General features: G+C 60.5%; 2 protein-coding genes across 2 annotated transcripts; one reads left to right on the forward strand and one right to left on the reverse strand.

Moving 5' to 3' along the window:
• The first annotated feature begins 2465 nt into the window (after positions 1-2465).
• Positions 2466-5615, forward strand: IGFALS (insulin like growth factor binding protein acid labile subunit). The gene is made up of 2 exons (XM_019713081.3): positions 2466-2553; positions 3606-5615. The coding sequence occupies exons 1-2, from the start codon at positions 2538-2540 to the stop codon at positions 5405-5407; spliced, it is 1818 nt and encodes a 605-aa protein (XP_019568640.3). The 5' UTR covers positions 2466-2537; the 3' UTR covers positions 5408-5615.
• A 951-nt stretch (positions 5616-6566) lies between these two features.
• NUBP2 (NUBP iron-sulfur cluster assembly factor 2, cytosolic) lies at positions 6567-11976 on the reverse strand. The gene is made up of 7 exons (XM_019713092.3): positions 11831-11976; positions 9333-9451; positions 9002-9200; positions 8107-8261; positions 7884-7994; positions 7682-7751; positions 6567-7234 (listed from the first exon to the last, which is right to left on the reverse strand). Exons 1-7 carry the CDS (start codon positions 11847-11849, stop codon positions 7089-7091), a joined length of 819 nt encoding a protein of 272 aa, XP_019568651.2. The 5' UTR covers positions 11850-11976; the 3' UTR covers positions 6567-7088.
• Positions 11977-12039: the final 63 nt, after the last annotated feature.

Raw genomic sequence — 12039 nt, forward strand, 5'->3', positions numbered from 1 at the left:
AACGTGTTTTCAAAGTATTTTAGAACATATACGAGTCATGGGCCAAATAGGACTTGAAACCATAGAGTTTGATAAATGGGGCTACATCAAAAAACCTTTTTGGAGTTTTTCCATCTTTCTTGTTGGCATTTGAGGAATCAAGTTCAATATGTAATATTTAAGGACTATCTTATGGATCACATTAAATAAGAACTCTCATCAGAACCAGGATGAAGAGAACAAAAGGCAAACTACAGAGGAGAAAACATGGGCTGCACACCTGACAAAGGGCTGGCATCTCATTGTGATTTTAAAAAAAACAAAAAACTTATAAATCAGACTTGACAGATCACGAGACAGAAAACTGGCCAGAGACCGAAACATGCATTTCACAAAACAGGCTAACGCACAGCCACTGGGCTTCTCAGGACTTGCCATCTTGTTGGTGATGGAGAAGACTCAATGACAGCCACTGTCCCCTACGGGCTAAGAGCAGTGTGTGGCATCGGCCCCAGGAGGGTGTGGCCCCCTACCTACCTAGGAAGGGTTGGCCTCACCTGCTCAGAAGACGTACCCTTTCAGAACCACCAGAAAGGTGCCCATGCCCCAGGAGATGCAGGCCCCCAAGCCTCGCAGCTGCACTGCTAGAAACGCCCCGTGTCCTTTGGCAGATGGATAAATGCATCCTGTGACATGAATGAGAACGCAAGGACAACTATATGCAGACCTGGCTAGTGTCACACGTCATTCATGTGTCCCACAAGCAGCCAGACCCAGTGCTTCTGTGCACCACCATTGACACGAAGACCCGAATCAGACAAACCAAACCAAGCTCCTCAGGGGGACCCTCAGTCAGTCAACTAGAAAGACAGGCCAGGGCAGTGAGTGACCTGAGTGAAGCCAGGCCACTGTGGGGGCACAGGGACCGGAGCCAGCCCAGGAAGCGGTGACACTGAGCACTGATGTTATTGCAGGACTCAAGAAAGTTTAAAAATGCCCAACCCAGCTGCAGAAATCCCGTCAGGTTTCCCCGCCATGCAAGCCTGATGGGCATTTACAGGAATTTCCTGTCCCAACCGTCAAATGTGCAACAATGAGGCTGCAAACTCTCGTTTCCCGGCTCGTGTGAGCCCTGCTCCAGTCTCATCCTCGGGCAGAGGGGGCCCTCCATGCAGGGAACTTTCTGGAGAAGAGGCCCTATTGGCCGCGGAGTTTCTGCTGAGTCTGCACTTTCCCCTGTGTAAATGTGTGTTTACCCTGTAAATTTCTGGGTGTGGACTTTCTCCCTGCCGATCTATAATTTCTCAGAAGCTGAGAAATGACCTGGAAAAAAATCAAAGCTCAATAAAGGGAGGGAGATAAAGCTACCTTCCCTCCACCGCTGGCGAGGCTGGGATGAGGCGCCAAGGGTGGGGGTTGGGAGGGCTCCAGCCTCTCCTGGGCCGAGCCACAGATAAGGACAAGGGCAGAGCTTCCAGACCCCACGGGGACGGTGCGGGCAGCCCCCACCTGCCTCACGCCTTCCCCTCCACCCAGTCAGACACAGATCTGTTCTGTTTGAGAGTCCCCTTAACCTCCACAAGCCTCGGCCTCCCCAGATCTGTGCCTTTACCAGCTCATTCCAAACACAGGCCCACCCCCTCCAGGCAGAGCTAGGGACTGCTGGGCAGCCGTCTGCAGAGGAAGGGGCAGCCAGGGGGCCAGACGACAACTGGCTTGAGGAAGAGCAGAGCCAGGGGCTGGCGGGCAAGGAGGTGGTGGGGCTCCCCTCAGCGGCCGCAGCTCCCCAGCGATCACCTTCTTCCACCTCCTGACCCAGGACTACCTCCGGCCGGGCACTGGGCACATGGTCCAGCAGCCCATGCACACAACGGGAGCCTTGTCGCGTCCCCACAGGAGCCTTGCACGACAGCACGGGGCCCCCGGCAGGTGGAGGCTGGCCCTGCGGCCAGGCTGCCCACCAGTCTCCCTCAGGGAGAGCAAGGCCCGTTGAAAAGCAAACACAAGGAGGCTGGGCCCTGCCAGATGTTCTTAGAAGAGAAGCCCGGGGAGGGGCAGTGGCCAGACACCAGCTGACCCTGAGGTCACAGGAGAAGCCAGTGCTGGGCTGGGCAACCCCACCCAGGCTGTTAGGAAATGGGGAGGGGGGTGGGGCATGGTTCGTGTGCCAGGACAGACGGGCAAGCCCATTGGGAAACGTGGTGGTTCCCACTTAACCCCCACTGGCCATCTGCTACGTGGGGGGACCCCAGGAACAGCCCCAGGAGGCTGACCCATGGGCAGGGGGCCTGCTGAGCGCAGGGGTAGGGGCTCAGGTGCGTTAGCCCTTGGCCCTTGGCGCTGGACCATGGCCGCCCCCAGCCTCTCCCGTGTGGTCTCCACGCCAGGCACCTGGCCTCCTGACAGGAGGGGGTTAATGGAGCCCAGGGCCAGCAGGGCTGGGTTGGCTGGTGACAGGGCGCTGGCTGGCCTGGAGGTGGGGCAATCCAGAGGGCAGGGACAGCAGGAGCCCAGCAGACTGGACGCTCCTGCCGCCTGTGGCCTGCTCTGCATGCGGGATGGCCCTGAGGAAAGGTGAGGCTCCCGGTGCCCCCCGAGCCCACTGGGGCAGGGCAACCCCCAGAGCCTTTGGGAGCCCATGGGGGGAATGGCACTGCAGGGGTACTGGGGGTGCAGCTGCGCCCGGCCACAGAGGGTCTCCTTTCCCTCCTCCTGCCCAAGCACCCAGGATGGCAACACAAGGGAGACAGGGTGGGCATCTAACACCCCCCAGCGGGGTGCCTCGCCCTGCGCCCTCTGCAGGACGGGCCTGCTGCCCTCCCAGCCACTTGGAGGCCAAGCCGCTCCTATCTTGTCCCATCTCGGGGCCTAGCCCCACCCAGCTGGCTGTGGGGCACTCTCTAGCACTGCCTCTGCCCCATTCCGAGACCCCCTGAGCTCTCCAAGGGCAGGGATGGGCCAGCCTGGTGCCCAGCAGTGGTTTTGGGGGCATTGCTGCTGAGGGGCCTGGCACCCTTTGTCCCAAGACACAGCCTGACCCTGGTGAGCCGACAGGCTTGAGTCTAGGGTCCCTGGCTGCCACTGAGACCTGCACCCTGTTCCTCTGTCCACACAGGTGCTGGGCCGAGTCCCTGGGTGCAGGCCGCACTCACCCAGCTCACTGTCCAGCCCCAAAGGGCAACAAGTGCATAGCCACCCAGGCCCGCTCCAGAATATTCTCTCGCTCATGCCGTCCTCTAGGCCCACCTGGCAGCCTGGCCTGGCTCAAGTGTTCCCCTTGGGGACGCAGACAGACACGTGGCCTAATCGGCAGGTGCCCAGACCTCAGTTTTCCCTGGAACAGGCGTTGCCACCTCGCCAGTCCTATGATCGTTTTGAGCTGGAGAACGTCCCAGCCGACCTGCCGGCTTTCCACTTCTGGTTTAAGTGAGGTGTCGCATATCATAGCTCACACCTTCTTTGAGTCCCATTAGCAGCATCTTCTCTTACGGTCAGGTGCTGCGGTCCGGGTGCTATGTGGTGGCCTGTATGTGTGGGCTGAGGCCTGGAGGATTCCATGTCTTGACCCCAGGGCTCGCCTCCCGGACCCCTCAGTGCCGCCTCTCCCCAAACCCTTCTCTCTGCAGAAGGCCTGGCCCTGGCAGTGCTGCTGGCCTCCTGGGCAGCACTGGGCCCCTGTGGCCTGGAAGGAGCGGAGCCCCGAGGGCCAGGGGACGCTGAGGGCCTGCAGTGCCCAGCTGTCTGCACCTGCGGCCACGACGACTACACGGACGAGCTGAGCGTCTTCTGCAGCTCCCGGAACCTCACGCGGCTGCCCGACGGCGTTCCAGACAGTGCCAGGGCCCTGTGGCTGGACGGCAACAACTTCTCCTCCATCCCCGAGGCGGCCTTCCGGAACCTCTCCGGCCTGGGCTTCCTCAACCTGCAGGGCAGTGGGCTGGCCAGCCTGGAGCCGAAGGCGCTGCTGGGCCTGCAGAACCTGTACCACCTGCACCTGGAGCGGAACCAGCTGCGTGGCCTGGCCGCCCGCACCTTCCTGCACACACCGGGCCTGGCTTCACTGGGTCTCAATAACAACCTGCTCAGCAGGGTGGATGAGGGCCTCTTCCAGGGCCTGGCCAACCTCTGGACCCTCAACCTGGGCTGGAACAGCCTGGCCGTGCTTCCCGACACCGCGTTCCAGGGCCTGGCCAACCTGCACGAGCTGGTGCTGGCGGGCAACAAGCTGGCCTACCTGCAGCCCCCGCTCTTCTGCGGCCTGGGCGAGCTCCGGGAGCTGGACCTCAGCAGGAACGCCCTGCGCAGCGTCAAGCCCAATGTCTTTGTCAAGCTGCCCAAGCTCCAGAAGCTCTACCTGGACCACAACCTCATCACGGCCGTGGCCCCGGGCGCCTTCCTGGGCATGAAGGCGCTGCGCTGGCTGGACCTGTCGCACAACCGCGTGGGCGGCCTTCTGGAGGACACCTTCCCGGGCCTGCTGAGCCTGCACGTCCTGCGCCTGTCGCACAACGCCATCGCCGGCCTGCGGCCCCGCACCTTCAAAGACCTGCACTTCCTGGAGGAGCTGCGGCTGGGCCACAACCGCCTCCGGCAGCTGCCGGACAAGGCCTTCGAGGGGCTGGGCCAGCTGGAGGTGCTCACGCTCAACGACAACCAGATCCAGGAGGTCAAGGCAGGGGCCTTCCTCGGCCTGCTGAACGTGGCCGTCATGAACCTGTCCGGCAACTGCCTGCGGAGCCTCCCGGAGCAGGTGTTCCAGGGCCTGGCCCGGCTGCACAGCCTGCACCTGGAAGGCAGCTGCCTGGGCCGCGTGCGCCGCCACACCTTTGCCGGGCTCTCGGGGCTGCGCAGGCTCTTCCTCAAGGACAGTGGCATCGCGGCCATCGACGAGCAGAGCCTGCGGGGGCTGCCTGAGCTCCTGGAGCTGGACCTCACCTCCAACCAGCTCACGCAGCTGCCCAGCCAGCTCTTCCAGGGCCTCGGCAAGCTGGAGTACCTGCTCCTGGCCCGCAACCGGCTGTCAGCACTGTCGGCGGACACGCTGGGCCCTCTGCAGCGCACTTTCTGGCTGGACGTGTCCCACAACCTCCTGGAGGCCCTGCCCGAGGCCGTGCTCTCGCCTCTGGGGCGGCTGCGCTACCTCAGCCTCAGAAACAACTCCTTGCGGACCTTCGTGCCCCAGCACCCCGGCCTGGAGCATCTGTGGCTGGAGGGCAACCCCTGGCACTGTGGCTGCCCCCTCCGGGCCCTGAGGGCCTTTGTCCTGCAGCACCCTGCTGTCGTGCCCCGCTTCGTCCAGGCCGTCGTGGAAGGGGACGACTGTCAGCCCCCCGTGTACACCTATAACAACATCACCTGTGCCAGCCCGCCTGGCATCGTGGGACTGGACCTGCGTGATGTCAGCGAGGACCACTTTGCTCACTGCTGACTCGAGGCTCGTCGCGGCCAGACACCACCCGGGGGCACAACAGGCCAGGCCCCATGCTGCTCACTTGTTGGGGTCCCCTCCCCGGGGGACACACAGTCCTGGGCCTTTGCCAGCGTGGGCTCAGGAACTGTGGGCCCCTGCCTGGTCCCTGAGGGCCAAATCAGGAGGGTGGGGCTGTCATCCATTAAACGCAGTCTAATAAACACCACCTGTGAGCACAGAGCTGAAACTTGGGGGAGGGGAGGGAAGCATCAACCTGGGTACCTGCAGGCCCACCTCCTCAGCCAGCTCGGCCCACACCGGCTCTGGCTGCTTCAGGCGCACACGGCTTTCCACTTCCCTTCCTGTGCTCACTCTCTTCACGTCCTCCCACCCCGGGCCCTCCCAGGATGCCCACCTCCACCTGAGGAGTGGGGGGCACTTACTCAGGTCCTCTTTGGGCAGCGTTCTTGGAGGTGGCCTGTTCCTGGGAAGCTGGAGCACAGCAGAGGTGGCCGCTGCTCCAAGACGCCCAGCAGTGCCACCCAGGGCCAGCATGGGTGCCAATCCTTTCCAAGATCGTGTTCCAGGCCAAACCCCTCAAAGGAGCTTCCTTCTCTCCCCCCCGGCCCCCCCGCCTTCTTCCTTTTGGCACAGTGCCCCCCCCCAGTACCCCCTTACACTCCCAGGAAACATCCATCCACCCTGCCCCCAGGAAGTGGTACTTGAGGTTACCTCCCTGGACCCCCTGCTATCCCCGCCCCAGGTCTGCCCTCTCTAATGACAGCCTAACGTTTTCCCTTGGCAAGAGTGGCACCATGCTGCTCTCCAGAGTGGTCTTGCCTCCTCCCTTCCTGGGAAACGTGCAGAAGAGCCCTGGGACTGACTGAGTTTCTCGCACCTCTTCTGCTCTCAGCTCTGCCCTCAGATCCCTCCAGTCTGGAGAGCAGGGTGGGCAGTTAGTGCTAGTAGCCAAGGCCCCCCCACCCCGCACACGTTTCTCCAGCATCACAAATTCCTCCCACCAAACTCCAAACACATCCTGGCCCAGGTCTTCAGGGACCTGCTGTCCTTGCCCCTGGGACTTAGGGACAAACACTGTCTGCTATAGAACACAGCCCCTCACTAAGGCACAGGCGGGACCGCGGTGGAAGGATTTAGAAATGTCAGACTTGTAACCGTGGCGACCAGACACGTTTAATCGTGGGCTCCTCTGAAGTTACAGGTTTAAGACCTCACCGGGTGCTCCCGTGTCACCACGATCTCTCCCAGCCTTGCCGGCTGCCAAGCACCTAAGGACGACGAGACCCCAGCCCGCTTCCAGACCCACAAGCTTTGTGGACAATGTGGAGACACGGGTCAGGAGCGGCCTGTCCATCTGCCTGGGGCACGTGAGTACGACGGCACGAAGAGTGAACGTGCCAGCACCAGAGCTCAGGCCACACACCAGGATCCCACGCTGATCCCCTGGGGTCTGTCACAGGCCAACCCCGCAGAACCGCTCATTGTCAGTGGCCCTGGCGCTGACATGCTGGTGAAGCAGCACTGACATGTCTCCAAGGGCCCGGGCAGGGACACGTGCTCAGTGACGGCCCCTCAGCCAGCCCTACAGGATCCAGGAGCTGTGCCCAGGGTGTCTGCTCCAGTTGGTGAGCGCGAGCCCCACAGCAGCGCCAAGACACGACACGTGGGGCTGCCTCGGTCAAGAGAGCTGAGCAGACGTCTCGTTCAGAATTTTCTGGGCTATGGCGGAGAGTACGGGAAAGGCAGGGCTCTGAGGGAACTCCTGGATGAAGTCTCGGCCCTCCTCCAGGCTCCTCGTGAGCTCGGGGTCCAGGGGCACGGAGCCTGCGCAGATAGAGGGAAGGGGCCAGGAACGGGGTGAAGTGGTGAGAGGGAAGCCTGGGAGGCCGTGTCCACGCACCTCCCACTGCCCAGGAGCTGCTGTCAGTGCTGCTTTAGGCCAGAGCGGAGTTCAGTCGGCAGAGCTCGGGCTGAGCTGCCTGGACGGGCTCTCGGGCTGTTTCCACCTCAATGGCCGGCAGCCCACCCAGTAGGCCTAGCTCTGCCGCCTCGTGCTCTGCAGGGCGAGCACAGGGGACACATGCCCCCCCACCCCAAGAGGCACTCCCAGAGCCAGAGCCACAGCCTTCCCTCTGCTTCTCCCTCGAGTCTCAGCAGGTGTCAGCTCCGCTCAAAGCCTGGGTAGCACGGCCTTTGTCTCAGGCCGTTTCTTTCCGGCTGGTCAGCAGTGACCAGCGTTAGAGATAAACTGATGCCCGCAGATCTGCTCACCTAGGAAGGGGACCCCAGCGTGTCTGGCCAGCTCCTCACCACCTCCCCTGGAGAAGACGTTGGTGCACTCCTAGGACAGAGCACAGGGTCCCCCTGAGGCCACAGTCGAGGGGTGGGGACTGGGCACTGGGAGCAGGGCGGGGGGCCGCAGGACGTCCTCCCCCGGGGGCTGGTGATGGCCCCACGCCGTCCCACGCCTCACCGTGCAGTGTGGGCAGACAAACCCACTCATGTTCTCCACGACGCCGATCACCCGCAGCCCTGTCTTCCTACAGAAGGTCAGCTCCCGCCTCACGTCCCCCACGGACACTGCCTAGCGACCAGGGGAGAAGTGGCACACACAGGCTGATGGGCATCCTGAGCAGGGAGAGGTGTCTGCCCGGGTGGGGCAGCACCCTGGGAAACGGGCCGGTGCTCCCCAGTACCTGGGGCGTGGTGACCAGGAGGGCCCCCAGGGGGCTGTAGGGGCGCAGGGCATCCAAAGCGGCCATGTGCTCGTCAGAGGTCCCTGGGGGCGTGTCCACAACCAGGTAGTCCAGCTGTCCCCAGGCCACGTCAGACACGAACTGCTTTATCAGCGCTGTAAAGACCCCGGAAGGTCAGACGGCAGGGGTCTCAGGAGGGGTCTCCTCAGGCCCACCGTCTCCACCCGGCCTCCAGGGCACCGCGTCTCTGCAGACCCCGTAACCCTGAGCGTACGAGAGCTGCACGCCGCTCCTCATCCGGAGTGGGGGGGACACAGTGCAGCAGGGAGGCCCTCCCATCCGTCCCCCACAAGTACCCCTTTCTTCCCAGCTGTTGGCCACGTCACCCTGCAGGATTTCTGTCCTCGGCGGAGGACGGCTGGAGCTGTGACCCTCCTGTAACCCCGCCTGGCCTCGGGGACACCTCAATTTTCAGTGGCCTGAGTGGGAGCAGCCCCTGCCCTGTGCCCTCTACTCACACCTGCAGGCTCACTGCCAGTGAGAAGGGCTTTAACGTCACCTGTGGATACAGCGGCATTGGAGCCCGACCTCGGCGTCACCCCCGCCCGCCTCAACACACTGGGCTCGGGTCTGTGCAGACTTGTCCTTTCGTCCCGGGGAAGGGGGCTCCACAGCTGATGGCCACACAGCTGTGTCTCGCTCTCATCGCCCACACCCACCGTCTGAACTCGCACACCTACACCCACTGGGGCCCGACGGGTGGTGAACAGCAGGAGGCCCGTGGGGGCAAGGACAGCCCGGGGCGCCTGCTGGACTTTGGCTTTTTAACTGAGCACAGAGGCGTCGGCTAGGGGAGGCTGGAAGGCCACCGTGCTGTCGCCTGCCCCGTCATTACCGTTTTTCTTGGGGCCTCGCCACACCACAGCCTGGTCTGGGTTCTCCAGCAGGAAGCCCACAGACATGAGGGAGATACTCTGCTCCTGGTCGACGAAGACGGGCACCCAGCCGCTGCCACACTGGTGCACGGCCCTGCCCTGGGCCCGGAGCATGCGAGGGATGCTGGGGCCACACAGGTCCACGTCAAGGATCCCCACCTGCAAGAGGACCAGGCCGTGGCAGGGTCTCCCGAGGCAGGAAGAAACGAGCTGGCTGCCCCGTGTGTCCACCTGCAAGGGGCAGGGGCTTCAGAGGGGACAGGTGGAGTGGTCGGGGCCAGAGGTACTCACCTTCTTGCCCGCGTGGCGCAGGGCCAGGGCCAGCTCTGTGGAGATGGTGCTTTTCCCAACCCCGCCCTTTCCCGAGAGGACGAGGATGATGTGCCGGACGCCGGCCAGGTTTCCAGGCTCTGCTCAGAAGGGTAAGAGGAGAGACCCTTTGCACAGATGCACTTCACGACCCACTCACCGTGTCACCGTGCACCTCCCATGTCCCAAGACCTGCCCCTTCAGTGGAGGTCGGGCCCCAGGCCTGACCACTAGTTCCTTCAACTCCTGTCTGAAATGCCCCAAACTGCTCCTTTCTAGTGTGTGCATGTGTGTGATCGCACACCTATGAGCTCACACACACACGGGTGAGGAGCCAAAGACTGCTGCCTCCCAGCCAATTCCAACAGAAAGGAGCAGATACTAATGTAAGTGGGATTGTCACAGCCATGAGGTACCTCTGTGCCTGGGCAGCACCCACCCTGCTCCTAGGACCCAGGTCTGACCTGCAGGCGTCCAGCCTGCTCCTCTGGGGTCAGAGAGGCACTCAAGGGAGCCTTGGCCTCCAGTCCTCAGGAGGGATGCTTACAGCTCTAGGGACCCAGAGCAGCTGCAATCAGGCAGGCGTGTGGATGTCCGTGTCACCTGGCTGCCAGCCATGCCGTAAGAAGCCCCAGGTACATAAGGGCAGCCACAGGATGCACCTGTGTCATTGGTCACTCCCATACAGGTCCCGGGCCCAAGAACTCTGCGGATCCCTGTCAGCCACCACCAGCCACTCTGCTCCAGCTCCTCTTCCTTCCAATGTCACCAAATATTCACCATCCCAATCCCTGCACCTTGCATGGGCTGTCACCTGCATACACACAACCCTCAGCCCCTCTGCAATACCCTCACATCCTTGCCCCGTGCCCTCAGCCCCTCCCCATCCTGACTCCTGCCTGGTCTCCCACAAGCTGCTCTCTCTGCCCTCGCCCTGCACGCCTGGGTCCTTGGGCAGGGCTCAAGCATAAATACTGTCCCTCCTGATTCTTCCTCAAGGGTACATTCAAAGGCCGTCACCTCCAAAGCCTCCCCAGGAAGAACTGAGGGCACCTGCCCTGGCTTTCAAGCAGGTCCTTGTCACCAAGGCGTTCCTTTACAGTGACTGTCCTAGATCTGCTTCCAGCACTCGGCGGGGTTACCTTGTAAGGTGGTAAGGAAAGGGCACGGCCCCCCACCCAGATGACGGCCTGCAAACACCAAGCCCCAGACCATGGCTCCAGGTCACCCCTGCGGCAATTTAAAATGTTACTTAAATTGCTTTCACATTAAAAGGTATTTGGGAGTTTACGTCACTTATGTTGAGGGCGGGGAAGGTGAGGGCTCTGGTGGAAACACAGGAAGAGCCAGAGCTGGGCCCTGGTTCAGCCCAGCTGCTAATCACAAGGACTCGCTTTCCTCACTGGTGGGAGTGGGGAATTTTATCTGAGAATCAAACAGGACACGCATGCGCTCGTCAGGTAACCGGAAGGAGCAGCAAACTTCTCGGACAGCAATCCTTTCACTCCTAAGTAAACTGAGAAAGTTTATAAATGGACTATCAACAAAAGACATTCACCATGTGCCTACTAGGTGTGCCGAGAGGCTGTGCTGGAAGGGGCAAGAAAAGCAGTACCTCCCCTGAGAAGTAAGGACCCCGGTTCCCCTTTATGGATAACAATTAACGAGTCTTGGTGAGTCTCATCCTTAAGTACAACTATCCATTATTTGATACCCTGGAAAGTTCATAAGCTTCTAAGTAAGGAATCTTTCTAGAACCATACAATTGACACCAGCGATTGCTTCTGGGCACAGGGAGGTTACTCTTTCTTTCTTTTTTTTTTTTTTACTGCATACCCGGTTAGGCCTTTTGAAGTTTTATGTGCATTTGCAGAAGATATTCTTATCTTGTAGCAAATCTGCCCTTATAACAACCTGTTTCAAATTGTTTTCTCCAATGTCATGTTTATAATCTGATGAGTGAGTTGGTACCAGACCCAGGCCTTTCAGAAGACAATGTGGCAAACCCTTATTTATGAAAGCCTATTTTAGTTAATCTGTGCAAATCTGATTATTCCCACTTGTATGAATTCTGTCCCACACGAGTTTCATTTTTTTTCAGTATTAAGCTTTAGAAAGCTAGAATAAAAATTTCAACAAAAAATTAAGTGTGCGATGTTTCTTCTTTTTAAAACCCCCTTTTTAAACAAGACTTCTTCCTAAGTCTTAAAATCTAAGCCTCAACTCTTGCGACATCACTAAGCCACCAAAAAAAAAAAAAAATCATGGCATAAAACGGGGCAGTGTTGTGTTCTTAACGACAAACAGCGGCTGTGAGTTCCCCAGAACTCACATCCACGAGCAGCGCTGCAGTTACGTGAAAACTTGTAACTACACGCGTGCCTCCAAAACCCTTACACTGCAAATAAGACGATTTGCTAAACACTAGCAGCAGCTGCGGGCCTGCCCACCCCGCTCCTTAGCGGAGCCCGCGGACTCACCTGCCGCCGCCGCCTCCATCCCTCCCGCGGCGCCGCGCGGTCGCCGTCCGCTTCTTCTCGCTCCGTCCGCCCCCAGCCAGAGTGAAGAGTGTTTGGTCCAATGGCACCTCTTGATAGGCCTGCTCGTGCTTCTCTCAGCCAATCAAGTTGCAAGAGGCGGTGTACGCAGGTTCCGGCGCGGACGTTCGTACCGGAGGTGAATGCACTTC

The sequence above is a fragment of the Rhinolophus sinicus genome, chromosome 10 (assembly GCF_057876585.1).
Source record: "Rhinolophus sinicus isolate RSI-liver-muscle chromosome 10, RSI-T2T, whole genome shotgun sequence".
In the NCBI taxonomy this organism is placed as follows: domain Eukaryota; kingdom Metazoa; phylum Chordata; class Mammalia; order Chiroptera; family Rhinolophidae; genus Rhinolophus; species Rhinolophus sinicus.